We start from the raw sequence: 17542 nt of genomic DNA on the forward strand, positions 1-17542 counted from the left end.
AGTCTTTTTAACATCTAAAAAATCAGTTGGATCTTTTTTATAATCTGTAAAATTTCCAGTATCCGAAGCAGGTTTAGCTCTCAGATCATCAAATTTACTTATATTGTACCCAGGTACTTCGGATCCAGCTCCAAGACGCGTTCTATCTCTAATTACACAGTTACTTCTTTCTAATTTTTTTTTAACATTTAAAAAAAAATATATTTTTTCATTTTTTTTTTTAAATATTTGTTTATTTCAATATGTAAGTCTTAGCTATACACACTCGGTGATACAATGTAATTTCTTATATCAAAAATGACTTTACGGGACAAATACATCTAGACAAACTTTTATTAATATAAACTTGTCGTCTCTTCATATTTATATATATATGGCTTGGATGTTTGTCGACCCTATTATTATTGAGCGTGCGCTTAATATCCTAGTACTGCAGATAACCAGATATAAGAATGTAGGATTGGGCGTGTGTTTTAAGTCAACTAGTCTATAAAACACACTCTCCATGCTCAAGACATGCAAAAAAATGTATTTACCGGCTAATTCAACAGTAGTGATCATCTTGCCTTCGTGAATGAGTCGCATCCATCCTGTGCTAAGATAGTTAAGTAGATCTTTAAAATTATTGAGCCAAAATGGAAGATAAAATAGAAGATGAAATGGAAGATGAAATAGAAGTTAAATGTGAAATTAAAATGGAACCTTCAACTTCACATTTAAACAATCAATCAGACATCTTTAAACGTCGAATGGAAGGTTTAAAACCAATGGAAAAGAGATCTGCAAAAGCATTTCTTGATTTCCAGATCGCAGAGGCATTTCTTTGGCCAATTAAGGGTGAATCTAAGGAAGATGCTAACACCCGTAGGAAGAATAATTCTAAAACTCTTAATGCAGTAAGAGCAAAAAGAAAACGTCTGAACGAAACAGCAGAAGCAAGAGCATCCCGTCTAAAAAATGAAAGTGATAAACTGCGTTTTAAAAGATCAAGAGAGTCTGAAGAAATTAGAAACCAACGCCTTCACATTCAAAGACAACGTACAAGAAGATCAAGAGCTCAAGAGTCTGATGAATCTAGAAATCAACGCCTTGAAGGAAATAGGCAACGTAACATAGAATACAGAGCTCAAGAGTCCGAAGAAACTAGAAATCAATGCCTCGAAAGGGAAAAACACCGTAGGAGAAGAGCAAGAGCTCAAGAGTCTGAAGAAACAAGAATTCAACGCCTTGAAAGAGAAAGACAACGTCAGTCAAAATACAGAGCTCAAGAGTCTGATGAAACTAGAAATAAACGGCTTGAAAAAGACAAACAGTATAAGTCAGAATACAGAGCTTATGAGTATGAAGAAACTAGAAAACAACGCCTTGAAAGAGAAAGACAACGTCAGTCAGAATATAGAGGTAAAGAGACTAATGAAGCTAGAAATCAACGCCTTGAAAAAGACAGACAACGTCACTCAGAATACAGAGCTCAAGAGTCTGAAGAAACTAGAAGTAAACGCCTTGAAATAGAAAAACAACGTAGAAGAAGAGCAAGAGCTCAAGAGTCTGAAGAAGCTAGAAATCAACGCCTTGAAAGAGAAAAACTACGTCGGAGAAGAACAAGAGATCCAGAGTCTCATGAAACTAAAAATCAATGTCTTGAAGAAAACAGACAACATCACTCACAGACTAGTGTTTCAGCTAAAAATCAACGTCTTGAAGAAGACAAACAACTTCAATCACAGGATAGTGCTTCAGAGACTGATGAAATTAGAAATCAAAGCCTTGAAGAAGACAAACAAATTCATTCACAGGCTTCTGGACAAGAGTCTGATGAAACTAGAAATGAGTGCCTTCAATTTTGTCAAATTTTTGTGGAAGGACATCTAAACGAGGATTTCTCATTTGAAGATTATAATATGCAAAGTTCATAGAAATAAATTATCTATTCGTACTTTGCAAAATTCGAAAATCAATGGTCTGGAGTACTATTGTTATGAATTGACAATCCAAGATAATTATAGCATGTCCTTGAAAGGTTGGTGATTCGCCAATATGATGTGTTTGTGCACTTTGGACTAGGAAAGTATTTTTTATATTATATATAGAATTGGATGTTGCGAATCCTTGATTCTCAATAGTAAATTTTTATAAAGAGAAATTAAACTCGTGCTTCCCACTTGTATTGAGGAGTATGGAATTGATTTAGCTTCAGAAAAGTTAATATTTAATAGTATAACAGATATTTGTGATGAGTTTTGGCATATTCAACCCTTGCATTGTGATCTCTGATTTTTGTTTGGATAAGAGCTCCTTAATATTGTCATTGATATTCTATGTCCAATCACTCAAAGAATTAGTTTTACATTCCATCTTTTGAACTTCCCTATCCAGGATAGTAAAATGTACAAACGAATTGGTTTCATGACTAAAATGAGTAATGAATTTAAGTATTTACCTCGCCTATAAGACTTCCTCGCAGCTAATAATGGAGCCAATTGGCTGGAGTAAACCTTGAAAAAATCAATGGAATTGATCGCATGTTACGGCACATTTTGCATTTTATTCCTCTATTAGATGGTGTTGGAACTACAAATGAAGGATAAAAGTCTCGAGATTTGTGTACCTAGCTAATTATGAGGGATGTTTCTCTTTCTAATTTCTTTTGTCTATTTATATTATTTAAATGATCTACATTTAATACTAAAATGATAACCATTTTCAATTAAAATAGTTATTTAGACTGACTGTTTCCACCTGTGCATGATATATTTATTATTTGCAGCATCATACACATACTCTTACAAAAATCGATCCTTAAAATCAATTTTAAAATATTTAAATCAAAGACAATCGTTGAAGATTGTGTCATTTCCTACTCAGACATTGATAAGATAATCGATTCAATGTATACAAGAATTAATAACTTCTTTAAATAATAATTAACAGTTGGGGACAAGAAAAATAGAGACCTGTTTCATGAAGTTCTAATACTATCTGGAGGAGCACCAGATTTAATCACGCAACCTGTTGTGCTGAAAAATATAATTTCTGATTAGAAATTCTTGTTGGTAACTCATATGAACTTGGTGACATTAATTATAAAGCTATATCATTTGTTGTAACTATTATTTTTTTATAAATATCACGGGGTATTTTTTAAGCTACTCTAACATTTTGGGATAATATTTGTAATCCCAAAAAATGATGGATTGACTGAATGTATACAATTCAAAATAAAAGTAAATCTATATAGTAATCAATATCTATATCATCGGGTAGGGGTTGGCAACTTATGGCATGCGTGCCACTACTGGCACGTGGAAGAATATTCACTGGCACATGCAAATTAAAACATATTCCTGGGGTTTGTGTGTGTTTTTTACCATTATTGTCAATAGTGGCACACTCATTGATTAGAAATGTTAACGTTGGCACTCCATGTCTCAAAGGTTGCCTACCTCTGATATAGGGGTTTCTTAAGTAATTTTTTTAAACTATTGAACTTATTATTGAAACTTACTCTTCAAATATAAAGTTTCAACTTCAGATCGTGTTTGTACAAAACAGGGGAGCAGAGTCGGAGTCAGGAGTCGGCAAATTTGTACCGACTCCGGCTATAAAAATTGTTGTAATTTATCTATTAATTAAAATGAGCGATAATTTTTTGCCGGCTGCAATAAATCCCATCCGGACGCTTCAGAGTAACTGGATGTCAAAAGTTTTTAATACGGTGTTGGTATTTCTTGCTCGGAATCTGCAAGACTAAAGAAGCTACAGATTTGCATATGACCAGCTGAGGCATCAAATTTAAGTCATGCTTTTTGTTAGTTTGCACTTTTTTGCACAAGGGTCCTAATCTGTAGTTTTGCTTGTATGTCTGAGCCTTATGCTTATAATTTGTTGAAGTGCAATCTGGTTTACATCCTTTTTATTTAGTGTTTAAATTGTATTTATTGTTTTTCGTTGTGTTTGGTTTTTATTCAAGAGCATTTTTGGTTAAAATAATTTTATTTATTGTTTTTGGATGTTTTATTAATTAATTATGGATATTTTAAATGTCTTCCAGATGTCCAGTTTCACTGTTTCTTTAAAAATGAAAGTTTATTGATCTTAGAAAGGGTAAGTTGTATTATTATGCCATTATCATTATATCAGTTGAAAATGGTGTCAAAACGGCAATATTATCGCGTACTGCAATAATTTCTGGGTCAATTAATCGCACAAAAAGTGTTATCGTAACGGGTCTAATGACCATGAATGAAATGTATTTCCCCGTAGTTCCAACTCCTCACTTCTCTTCTGCTGACTGCTGTGTAATGGTCCATTTCACAAATGGGAAGAACATATTTTACTAGTAAAATATGTCCTTGGACTAATGGAATTCAAAGTTGTACCTACTATATAGGTCTATAGGTTTTGTGAGCCAAAAAGAAGCTGTAGTCCCCCTTTATATAGTTCCAGAAAATATTAGAATTTATATCCTTCAGTTGATCTTTGAATAATAATGTAATTAACTCATAACAATGATTATGCATTTCTATATTAGTAAAGAAATAGATAGACAACTTCATACATATGGTAGCGTTTGTACATATCTCCTATTCATGAGCTTAATTTTTAATTAATCTGGGAGTCAGTAAAATAGCATGGAGTTGAATGGATTTAGAATGTAAATAAGATTTATTCAAATAATATGAAATATTCCGTCATTAATGTTTCATTGATAATGTTATTAATGTATTGGGATGAAAAAGGTTCATATGTTTGGTGCTGAAATTAAATCAATTGGAACATCAGTCAAACTGTATCGATTTCCTATATTCCCATTTACGAGCTTAACGGATCAAAATAAAGTAACTTTTAGTAATTAGCTGTGTGCAACTAATTCTCATGAGTGAGATTTATACATGGAATTGAATGGATTTGGAAAATAAAGAATATTTATCCAATATTTGGAGTCGCAAATTATCAAATAACTTGCATCGAATCTCCAAATATTCCAAATCCAACCTTAAGAAACTATTCGAATCATACTTTAAATATTAAATTTAAATTATCAGTCCCTAAAGTAAAATTTCAACATAAACAATTTCGTTAAAACTACACACATCTAAGAATCAAATATTATAAATTTATAGTGTGGAATGATATTTTGTGATCTTGTTTCTGAATCCAACTATTTCATTATGTAATTCCAAATACATTCGAATCTGTGTACAATCAAATCTAACAACTTTATGAATGAATCAATTTAGTATTGAAAAATCAATTGAGGAATAATATTTCGTTTTAATTAAGTATTTGAATGAAACTTACTATAGTCACTATAATGATCTTGTACTAATACAAATTGAAGCTGATACTTTATTTTTGAAGGACAAATTCATCATTTTAAATAATTAATTCTATAATTTTTTGAACATTTAGATTAGAAAACTATATACCAAAATATCTATTTTGATTTTGAATTGTTAATATTAAGTAAATCCATCATTTTTGCTCAATAATAATTTTTGAGGATTTCAAATATGACCTTAATATGAAAATGTTGCTTAAAATACTACCTAATGTTGATATAAACTTAGAAATATGGCAAATATATATTGCTTTATCATTGTACAATTTGCATATAAGTTACCAACAAGAATTTCTCATCAAAAAGGATGGGTTATGGGATTGGTGTTTGTGGTCCTCCAGATAGTATTAGAAGTAGGAATACATATTTTTCCTTTCCCTTTTGACAGTCGAGGTTGAGAGTAAGGATAAAACTTGGACGTAAATGATAAAATATAAAAGAAATAAAGAAACATGACTATGGCGATTCAAATGAAAAATCGAAGTGCTGCTAATCACTTCTCTGTTATCATTCAATATGATGGACTAATCATATTGAAAAATACTCATGGATTGACGAAAAAGCGTATTTTGAAGCAAGAACAGTGACTTTTACTTCTTTAAGATCCAGGATGTGCCAGAAGAAGAGGCATTGTCTTGGCTACGGTGAAGCAAACCACTGAGGGGATTCACTGACGGTGAGGCATTCAAAGGTCGTGTCGTCGGAGAGCACGAGGAAATAAGGGATGGAAATGAGGAAACTGTACAGTTCAGCTCAGTTGTATCTATTTGGAATCAGAAAAGAAAGATAAAAACGAAGATCTTCGTCTCTTCGTGAACCTTATTTCTTGTTCAAAGAGTACGAAACAGTCTGCATTACGTTGTTACTCAAAGGACGGAGTTGCATATCTAGAATTGTCAATTTAGTCCTTCAATAAAACTCAAGCCAAGTTATGAGAACAAAAAAAAGTGACTTTTAGGCTCCTTCAACGAATTTTTAATTGCATTTTTCTACTATCAATGTAACTTCGTTTGTAATAATCATTTTCAGTGATATTTACTAAAGAATATGAATATTACAACTCTTATTTATCCATTCAATTCAATTTAGAATGAGAGCCCTGCTACAACTTCACTAATTTCAGTTAAAATAAATATTAATGTAAATTCATTTGTCAGTTTTTAATTTCATCAATTAGCTATCAAATGTGGTTACTTCTGGTATTTATGGTAAGGGCAACTCTCAGGCCCTCAAATATTTCAGATACCTTATATTAATAGTATTTTATTTTGGTTTTGCATATTAAGCGTTAATAAACTTTTTTATGTATTTGACTCTGTTTTTACCTTTCAGCTATGGAGAAATAAGATTTTATTTATTTCTGAGGGATCATTGGTGGTATTCGTCCATTTTTTGGAATCTTTAGCATCCCAATGACTTTTCTAAGACCCTTCAAAAACTTTATGAATAAAATAAATATAAGAAAATTAGTGATTCCATTATTTTCACCATAAAAAAGCTTGACGTTACTTGTTAAACACCAAATTTGGCAAGTTTACCCTGTACTTAATAAATATACTATACATAATTGAAAATCACATAATTTAAACTTTTAGAAGTTGTAGGTTTGGATTTTTTGTATACGAAAGAAATTATAATAATGCCAATAAATAATAGGATCATTCTTCATCCATTCACCCAATAAAATACAACTTAAAAGCAATTAATAACTAATTTAAATCCAATATAAATGCATAGGAATATAGTACATGGCAATGAACAGAGCCATCAAAAATGTTTCATTGCACTTGTAATCGAGGAACGACAATACAAACAACCTTTCATTGCAATTTTATTCTGATGATATTGTCTATTTACAAGTCTAATTAATGAACTAGCATGGCTAGTGGCTATGCTCTATCCAATATAATAATTTAGACTTAAGAGATGTTCGGGAATTGTGATTGTATAGACTATAGAGCACGTTTGAAATTTGGGAAGTAAACTTAAAAATTAGTTTACTTTCAAGTTACATAAATTATAATAATTTTTGTAGTCGGAGTCGGTACAAATTTTCGGATTCTACAAAAAAAAAAAAAAAAAAACTCTACAGCCCTATTTAGCTACTTCCCAATTTGATTGGAGGGTTATTAGTCTTATATTTGGTTCCTTATCTTTTCTTATTCCCATCATTCCTTAATTAATAATAGTACATATATGTATGTACTTAGGATCATATCTAATTAAAATCTGTGAATAATTAATTTTTTTAAAGTGAATATTTCGAGTAACAAATTACTCTTTTCATGTGACTTTACACTCCAATATTAACAAAACGTATTAAAAGCTCAGACCTTCATTATTATTATTTTTTTTAAATAGCATCGGAGTTTGTGTGAATTATTTCTTAAAAGTATCGTAGGGCATGATATCAGTACAATTTAAATCTAATAACTTAAAAATAACGATTGAATGTATGTATGTACGAGTCTTTGAATAAACAATATTTTGTATGTAACACTTACCTCGGATAAAGCAATATCATAATTATTTTTTAATTAATTTAATTCCCTTTTTATACTGTATTTATATAAATGCTAAACACGAGGGAGCTCTATATACAGTGCACCCAGTGACTGTTTTACAGACATTTATACAGACAGACAAACTTGATTGTATTTATATAGATTTAAATTAATTTATATTTATTTTATTGTGCATTTTTAAAATAATTTATAACGAAGATAGGAGATAATGCTTACATCTGAGGGAGAAGTTAAAATCCCGACGATCTATTAACAAAAAAGAAGAAAAACTACACACAACATTCTTTTTTAATTTGCTAACCTTAATTTGTTCTTTACACAATTCCCTTTTTTAGTTATGGATTAATATTAAACGCTCCTAGCAGACAAGAAAAGGTGTGGCCAAGACAACTTCCTAGTACCAATATTTATTACGTGTTGCTTCATTTCTCTATTTTGTTTTAAAGCTTTACCCACAACAATTTTAGAGCGGATATTACCGCTAATCCATAATAATAAAGCAAAGGCTGTCTATTTGTATGTATGAAAACAGTCAAAAAGTACACTGTATATAAAACATTACTCTAATAGTATAAAAGATAACTTCCGAAGAAATCATCAATGTTACTCGCCGATTTTCATAAACACACTCGCACGTAGTTAACCAATACTTAACGTTATTTTGAAATGAAAGAAAAAAATAAAAATAGTATGACTGATGAGCCTGAAAGTACTTTAGACTCTAGTGCGCTACCTGGCTCAGATTGAGCTATTTACGCTCGTTTCCTAAACTTTCTCTAACACGGTGATACCTCACTATTATGCTCGTTTTCTAAACTTTCTCTAACACGGTGTTACCTCACTAACAAAAAAGTACCCAATGTATTTTGTTGTCAGCTGTCCATCACCTCGTCACACTTGATACGTCATGAGTATTTCATAATATATTTAAAGAAAAAAAAAAGTAGTCAGAATACTATAATTCTGTTCCGTACTCCAGAGTACTTATAGTACCATCCACTCTGGCTTCCTTCAATCTAAAAGGACGTTCCATTAAGTAAATTAGGGTATTTTACTATGTAACCATAAGATATCATTTGAGTATTTAGTGAGTTAATACAATTTGACTGAATTGAGTGAATGTTTTGAAAACACGTCACGGGTGGACTGTATATAGTGCTCCCTGATCATATACCAATCCAGCAATAAAAACAAAATGGGAGTATAATATAAAAGGAGCACTTTATAAATAAATGAAATCTCGCAGCTATCAGCATCTAATAGTATATTAATATTGAATAATAAAGGCGGGAATTGATAACGTTCTTGATAGAGGAAGATGTTTATTATTTAATCAATGATGCCATAAGTATTTCTTCCACTCTTCTCGCACGCTTTTGTATCCTTACCAAAATTATCAACCTTAAGTATAATATAAAGGGAGCACTTTATAAAATAAATGAAATCTCGTAGGCGTTTAGTTCAACTGATACTAAAAAAGAAAAAAAATGGGAAACACAATGTTGTTACTTTTTTCAATCGTTTATTATTATTTTATTAATAATGTGGGAGAGAATGTCTAAGTTTTGAGTGAGTAGCTAAGTATGTGTATGCAGGGGCGTCCGCAGGATTATATTATATATTTTTATTATTTTTTTTGCTCTATACCATATTTTCTTCGAATGACCTTTTTCTAGAAAATAAATCCTTAAAAAAATTTATCCTGTTTTTTTCGTGAATTTCTTTTTCATTCAAAACGACAATTTCTCGAAAATTACCAAAATAAAACAAACCAAGAGTTTGTTGAGGTGTTTCTTTTATATTATTAAAACAAAATTTGTCTGTTTGTCAACGCCTAATAACTCCGAACAATGCTGGATACGACCGCTAGTTGAATAATAATTACATATTTAAAAGAATTGGCTAACTCCCAAGTGATTTTGAGTTTTTCTGCTTTTGTTTGTATGAGAGGTTGCGAGATACAATATAAGTACGACATGCCCAATGTTACTAAAACAATAATTATGTTCCAATAGTAATAACATTGGGTTATTCATTGTTCCGGCATTAGTAAGCACTAAAATATAACCTTAATCTAGATCCTATTTTATTCAGGTTCAAATTTTGGTTAAGATGCTCATAAAGTAAGTTCGTAACAAGTATCCAAGGTTGTGCCGGTTCAGGTTCAGCTCTTCTATAAGTTTCGATTATTTCATTTCAACGGTTTCAGTCTCGGTCTCAGTTCAGCTTTATCGATCCCAGTCTTCGGTCTTGGTTCTTTTCTATCCAGGCTCAGTTTGGTAATAGGCACTTAATGAAAGGGATGTGGCTAGAAAATTAAGGCCGAAGAAATGATATTACTTACAAATAGGGCATCAGCTACCTTATACGCAGAGTGTGTAGAGCACCTAGTTCCAGGTTGCTCAAGACAATGGTTTTCAAAGTGGGGGCCATGAGGGGAGGGTACAGGAAGATGGAGAATTGCTTTTAGTCTAAACATACATAGAACACATGTTTCGTATAAAGGGGTCCTCAGCTAAAAAAACCAAAAAAAAACGTGTTAGTATAGGGAAGGGGGGAGGGGCTTGGCATAGTAAAGTTTTGGCTTAAGAAATATAATGCTTATCATATTATAGGGTCCCCGACATGATTACTAAAGGACCTAGATCCATAATCTTCCCCACCCCTTCCCTCTTTTATTTAGTCTGCTTGTCGCCTAAAATCTTTTTTCCAGATCTATAAGAAGCCCTTAGCTATTTCGAACTCAGATAAAACTATATCACCCTCAGGATGTAAAAAAATCATGAGAAAACGCTGCAATTACACACACAAAAAAAAAAAAAAACTCAGAAAATTGACTTATTGAGTAAAGCTAATTTATTTTATAAATAAATATTGTATTTTTAAAAATAATCTATATACGAACTAAAGCACAAGAACCGAGACCGATAAACAATATATTGCAGTCTCGGTTCGATTTTGTCAGTTCCGGTTCTAGCAATTCAAGAACTGGAACTGCTAGGCTGATAAAGGCACAACCTTAGAGGTATCCGTCTAATTTTGGTTGCCGACCTGCATCCGAAAGTTCGGGTACCCGAAATTAACTCGAATATTTATGTCTAAAGATCCGAACCGACCTGGATCCGAGAAAATGTGGATCACTCCTATCTTTTCTCATGAGTTAAATAGTATTGACAATAGGTGAAGAAAAGAAAATTCATTTTTCAGTTTACCAATTCCAAAAAAGTGTACCAGCTACAAAATACAGACGATTTACATCACTACTTATACAACACTTCACATTACAATCATGTCATATTAACATTATTACATCGTATACTCCCTTTCCTTTTTTTTTTTTAATATGAAGGCACTCTCAATGCTATAAAAAAACGCCTGCGAGTTTTCATCAAGAAATAATATGTCTACATTGTTATTTCCTAGATTAAAAATGTATGTGCGGAGGACGTACGAGTACATATATACATACAGATAAACTTTGCTTTATTAATATGTATACATATTTATGTATGGTTGGATGTTTGTCGACCTTATTATTATTGAGCGCGCGCTTTATATCTTAGTACTGCGAAAGCTTTAGTACCCTGTACTGTATAACAACTTGTTCTAATAAATAACAAAGTAGGATCTGGCGTGTGTTTTATTTAAGCGTGCTATTAAGACACACGCTCGATGCTAAAAACATGCAAAACAAGACTTTATCGGCTAATCCAACAGTAGTGAGCATCTTCTCTTCATGAATGAGTAACATCCTTCGTGTTTGATATTAAAGGAATTAAGTATATCTCAGAAATTATTTAGTAAAAATGAAACACAATGTGGAAGTCAAGACGGAAGACAATATAGAAGTCAAGATGGATGACGAAATGGAAGTTAAAATAGAAATTAAAACTGAACCTTCGACTTCACATTCAAACGATCACTTAGAAATATTAAAAAATCGAATGGAGAATTTAAGACCACTGGAAAAGAGATCTGCACAAGCATTTTTTGATAACCAGATTCTTGAAGCATTTATTTGGCCAATTGAAGGTGAATCTGAGGGAGATGCTTATACTCGTAAGAAGAAGAATACTAAAACTCTCAATTCAGTGAGAGCAAAAAAAAGATTTCTGAACGAAACACCAGAAACAAGATTATCACGTCTAAAAAATGAGAATGATAAACGGCGTTTAAAAAGAGCTCAAGAGTCTGAAGAAAAAAGAAATCAACGCCTTGAAGAAAATAGAAAACGTATCTCAGAATACAGAGCTCAAGAGTCTGAAGAAACACGAAATCAACGCCTTGAAAGAAATAAACGACGTCTCTCAGTATACAGAGCTCGAGAGGTAGAACAAACAAGAAAGCAATACATTCTAATTCAAAGACAACATACGGGAAGAGCAATATCTCAAGAGTCTGAAGAAACTAGGAATCAACGTCTTGAAAAAGATAGGCAACGTCACTCAGAATACAGAGCTCGAGAGTCTGAAGAAACTAGAAATCAACGCCTTGAAGGAAATAGACAACGTCTCTCAGTATACAGAGCTCAAGAATCTGAAGAAGCTAGAAATAAACGTCTTGAAAAAGACAGACAACGTCACTCCAAATACAGAGCTCAAGAGTCTGAAGAAAAAAGAAATCAACGCCTTGAAAGAGAAAAACAACGTAAGAGAATAGCAAGAGCTCAAGAGTCTGAAGAAGCTAGAAATCAACGCATTGAAAGAGAGAGACAACGTTTGAGAATAGCAAGAGCTCAAGAGTCTGAAGAAACCAGAAATCAACGCCTTAAAAGAGAGAGACTACGTCATTCAGAATATAGAAATAAAAAGTCTAACGAAACTAGAAATCAAAGTCTTCAAGAAGACAAACAAATTAACGAACAGAGTAATGCTCCAGAATCTGATGAAGGTAGAAATCAACGCCTTGAAGAAGACAAACAACTTCAATTACAGGATAGTGCTTCAGAGACTGATAAAATTAGAAATCAACGCCTTGTAGAAGACAAACAAATTCACTCACAGGCTAGTGCTCAAGAGTCTGATGAAATTAAAAATCAATGTCTTCAAATTTATCAGATTTTTGTGGAGGGACATCTAAGCGAGGGTGTTTCGTTTGAAGATTATTATAAGCAGAATTCGTAGAATTTTTTCCCTAGCCAGGATATAAAAAAGTCCAAACAAATTGGAGCCATGACTAAATTGAGAAACGGAAGACATTTCTATGAATTCACCTCACCGATAAGAAACTTCCTCGAGGCTAATAATGGGTCCCAAGATACTTAGATACTTGGGTGGAGTTAAAAACCAGAGAGGTATTGTTAACTAACCTTGAATTAGATATCGAAGAAATCCTTGTTGTTGATAGCATCTTACGAGAACGATAACATACTATTCTTCCACACGAATGAGTTGAAATTACGGATAAAGTGTAAGAATCTCTATATTTGTGTTGCCAGACATTTATGAGATATGTGTATCTTTCTATAATTAAAAAAGGCCTATATCATTTTAATCATCTAAATTTTAATACTGAATTGGATACTTTGAGTGATTAATATATCAGCTTCAATAAAGATTTCTATATAATCCAATGACAAAAAATTGGCAAAATAATTAGTTTAGTTGTTTTTTTAATCGATGATATTAGGTATATTTTTGTTATAAAACAACCATCAGTATAGCGGGAAAATCAATATAATGGTAATAGGTATATAATATCTAATGGTTCTTAAGAACCATTGGATATTATATATTAAACATGAAATGATCACGTTAAAAACATAAGCCAACAACTTATTTTAAATATATAGTTTCAATATATTTATTCTTATAACACATAATCACATAAGAGTTCCGAATAACTATTTATATGTAATGGAAGAATAGAATATTCATTGCAGAACAAAATATCGAGAAAGGCTCATTATCTTTAAGAATCAAGAATCATCTTTCATTTATTTTCCAATGACTCAAAAGTAATAAAAAATTAGGAGGGAGCGAGAAGTGTCCAGGTTATATAATTATTCATATAGAATGTATATCACAAAGTCCAACTTATAAATAGAATTGAGATGAATGAATTCAGCGTCATATATAATATATTAAGGACACTGAAGGACTCTTAATCAATGAAATAGTTTTCTTAGAGTAGGAGACGATGCAAAGCTGACTTAAGGAAGCATTGTCTCAAAGAATTTAAATGTAAAACGCTAAGTGATAACACTCTCTGTTCTTTAATATATCCCTGAGTCCATTATTTTGTCTATTTATGGATTTCCTAAGTTCTTTTAGAAGCATGCGATGATTCCGTAGAAGATCTGAAGGAATCGATCTATTCTTGAGCATAGAAGTAACGACGTCAGAAGTTAATATCATAGAACTTGATGTTAAAGGGCATCTGTACAATGAAAGAATTCCTTTCATTAAACTTAAAGGAGATGAGATCCACAGAGTGAGGTACGAAGAGGCGAGATCCCTTGAACAGAAAATGAAGATAGGAAGGTGTTTGACTAAGATATCAAAATGGAAATATATGAACTCCAAGGAACTAAAAGAGTCAATTACTAGGAACGAGAGACACAGCCACTTTTTTAAAATAAGCTAAGCAGTTGAGTATTTTCAACTGAGCTGTTTACATTAATTATCATAAATGGAATCTTGTATGATTTAAACCTGACTCTACGTATTATGAAATACAAAAAGGGATTAAATAGGATTTGGATTTTTAAATTAATTTGTATCAATCATGGGTCTTTGTTAAGAAATCGTGGCATTTCATACTCAGTCATTGATAAGATTATAAATTCAATGCATATAATTAAATAACAGTAACTATTCTTTAAATAGTAGTTAACAGTTGGCAACAAGAAAAATACAGAACACTAGCTACCAAATGTTTTATCCAATTTTTCCTTTCACTTTTGACAGAGGTTTTCGAGGTTGAGCTAGAGAAAAAGGATAAAAACTTCAAATAAATAATAAAGTATAAAAGAAATAAACAGACATGACTATAGCGATTCAAATGAAAGATCGAAGTGCTGCTAATCACTTCTCTGTTTATAATTGCTTTATAATTGTACAATGTGTATATAGTTTACCAACAAGAATTTCTCATCAAAAAGGATGGGTTATGGTGATTGGTGTTTGTGGTCCTCCAGATAGTATTAGAAGTAGGAATACATATTTTTCCTTTCCCTTTTGACAGTCGAGGTTGAGGGAAAGGGTAAAACTTGGACGTAAATGATAAAATATAAAAGAAATAAACAAACATGACTATGGCGATTCAAATGAAAGATCGAAGTGCTGCTAATCACTTCTCTGTTATCATTCAATATGATGGACTAATCATATTGGAAAATACTCATGGATTGACGAAAAAGCGTATTTTGAAGCAAGAACAGTGACTTTTACTTCTTTAAGATCCAGGATGTGCCAGAAGAAGAGGCATTGTCTTGGCTACGGTAAAGCAAACCACTGAAGGGATTCAGTGACTGTGAGGCATTCAAAGGTCGTGTCGTCGGAGAGCACGAGGAAATAAGGGATGGAAATGAGGAAACTGTACAGTTCAGCTCAGTTGTATCTATTTGGAATCAGAAAAGAAAGATAAAAACGAAGATCTTCGTCTCTTCGTGAACCTTATTTCTTGTTCAAAGAGTACGAAACAGTCTGCATTACGTTGTTACTCAAAGGACGGAGTTGTATATCTAGAATTGTCAATTTAGTCCTTCAATAAAACTCAAGCCAAGTTATGAGAACAAAAAAAGTGACTTTTAGGCTCCTTCAACGAATTTTTAATTGCATTTTTCTACTATCAATGTAACTTCGTTTGTAATAATCATTTTCAGTGATATTTACCAAGGAATAGGAATATTACAACTCTTATTTATCCATTCAATCCAATTTAGAATGAGAGCCCTGCTACAACTTCACTAATTTCAGTTAAAATAAATATTAATGTAAATTCATTTGTCAGTTTTTAATTTAATCAATTAATGGATTTATTGAATAAATGTAAATATATATTTCATTCGACACCACATGGAAATTTCTAATTTGGTTAATTGTGGTACGAATGGTTGGTTCAACTTTGTATGGGAAGGTTCCAGGGCCTCAAAGATTCTAGCTGCATTAAATTTCTCTTTACAGTATTGTATTCTGGTTTTTCTTGCTCAAGGATTTGTGAAACTGTTTTATATATGTAACTCTTATTTGACCTTTCAGTTATTGAGAAATGCTACTTTTTTAAATTTCTTTCTAATCACAGATGATATTTATGAATAAAGTAAATATAGTTTAATTTGTGATTTCCATCATTATTTTCGTCATATGCATATTTAAAAAATGAGTTATGTTACTTTTGAAATGCCAAATTTGGCAATATTTCCCAGTATTTAGTTAAACATACTTTAAATAATTATTGAAAAGAAAACCATTCGAGCATTTAGAAATAGTTGGTTTAGTTTTTGAATATGAAGGGGACCAATATATTAGTATATGGCAATGCACAGGACCATCAAGGATTAATCTTGCGATAGTTTGTTAGCCACTTTCCAATTTGAATGGAGTGTTATTGGTGCTGTATTTTGTTTTTATAATTTACAGATTCCTTAATTAACAATAGTCTACATACGTAATTTGAATCATGTCTAATTTAAATCCGTCCTTATTTAAATTTATTAATTAAATATTTACAGCTGCAGATTACTATATCATGTGACTTTGAAATAAAGGGATCTAAGATACGGATAAGGTTTACATTATTACTCAATATATGATTATCAGACAATTTGTTGGAAAAAAATATATAGGAACTCATATATTTTGATTTATATCAACCAATAACTATTATATTTCACTGTAAAATCAGAAAGCGCTTTGAGGTAGATGTTTGCTAGAAAATTAGGACTGAATTTCAGATGCTCCTAACTCGTGCTATGGATCAATTTAAGTCTTAAATTATATAACTTACACTAATTAGTTAATATATGGTTTTGATTCAAATTTCATTCAAATCTGTGACATTGATGGTTCATTTTTATGAAACGACCCATATGCAAAGGTAAAATGATATAGTCATAGATGAAAATAATATGATGATTGAAGAGGAGCTTCTTTTTGAATTTGAATTTGCTACCTGAATGCTATTTTCAAATGCTGTGATCATTATTCTTATAATGATAAAAGATAACATACAAGTATAAAGTAATCACTAGTGCGTGGAAAACAAAGGGTAACATGGAGGATTTGTTGGACTCTGAGTAGAATTGATGATCAACATCCGAGTAATACCAGCCTATATCATTGGTAGACACAGAGTGAAGTGGGTGTTTATTTCCTTCATTGACCACATTAGTTTTCGGATACTTTATTTAGCATTTTACGTTTTAAAAAAATTATCTCTACCATGGTTAATAGAAATACAAGCTTATACCATAACGCATGTACGACTGATGTTTGACTTCCACAACACTTTTAATATTGACGTCATAGACTATGAGTGGTTGCGTGTTTTGTCAAAATTTGGGGTTTTTTTTACATTTCGATACGATACATTAAATTGAAAATTCTAGCAATAGTGACGTCATAGACTATGAGTGGTTACGTGTTTTGTCAATATATATGTATATCCGGCCCAGAAGTCGGTACTATACATCAGAATGAAAATTCTAGCAAACCCGATTAATTGATGGTCTAAC

At 31.7% G+C, this 17542-nt stretch overlaps 2 protein-coding genes across 2 annotated transcripts; both read left to right on the forward strand.

Annotated features, from left to right (window-relative positions):
• The first annotated feature begins 525 nt into the window (after positions 1 to 525).
• On the forward strand, positions 526 to 6649 carry LOC121125542 (uncharacterized). The gene has a single exon (XM_071891390.1). It carries the CDS (start codon positions 636 to 638, stop codon positions 1914 to 1916), a length of 1281 nt encoding a protein of 426 aa, XP_071747491.1. The 5' UTR covers positions 526 to 635; the 3' UTR covers positions 1917 to 6649.
• Positions 6650 to 11587: 4938 nt separating this feature from the next.
• Positions 11588 to 13460, forward strand: LOC121125408 (uncharacterized). The gene has a single exon (XM_040720604.2). It carries the CDS (start codon positions 11673 to 11675, stop codon positions 12987 to 12989), a length of 1317 nt encoding a protein of 438 aa, XP_040576538.1. The 5' UTR covers positions 11588 to 11672; the 3' UTR covers positions 12990 to 13460.
• The last annotated feature ends 4082 nt before the right edge of the window (positions 13461 to 17542 follow it).

The sequence above is a fragment of the Lepeophtheirus salmonis genome, chromosome 10 (genome assembly GCF_016086655.4).
Source record: "Lepeophtheirus salmonis chromosome 10, UVic_Lsal_1.4, whole genome shotgun sequence".
NCBI classification, from domain to species: domain Eukaryota; kingdom Metazoa; phylum Arthropoda; class Copepoda; order Siphonostomatoida; family Caligidae; genus Lepeophtheirus; species Lepeophtheirus salmonis.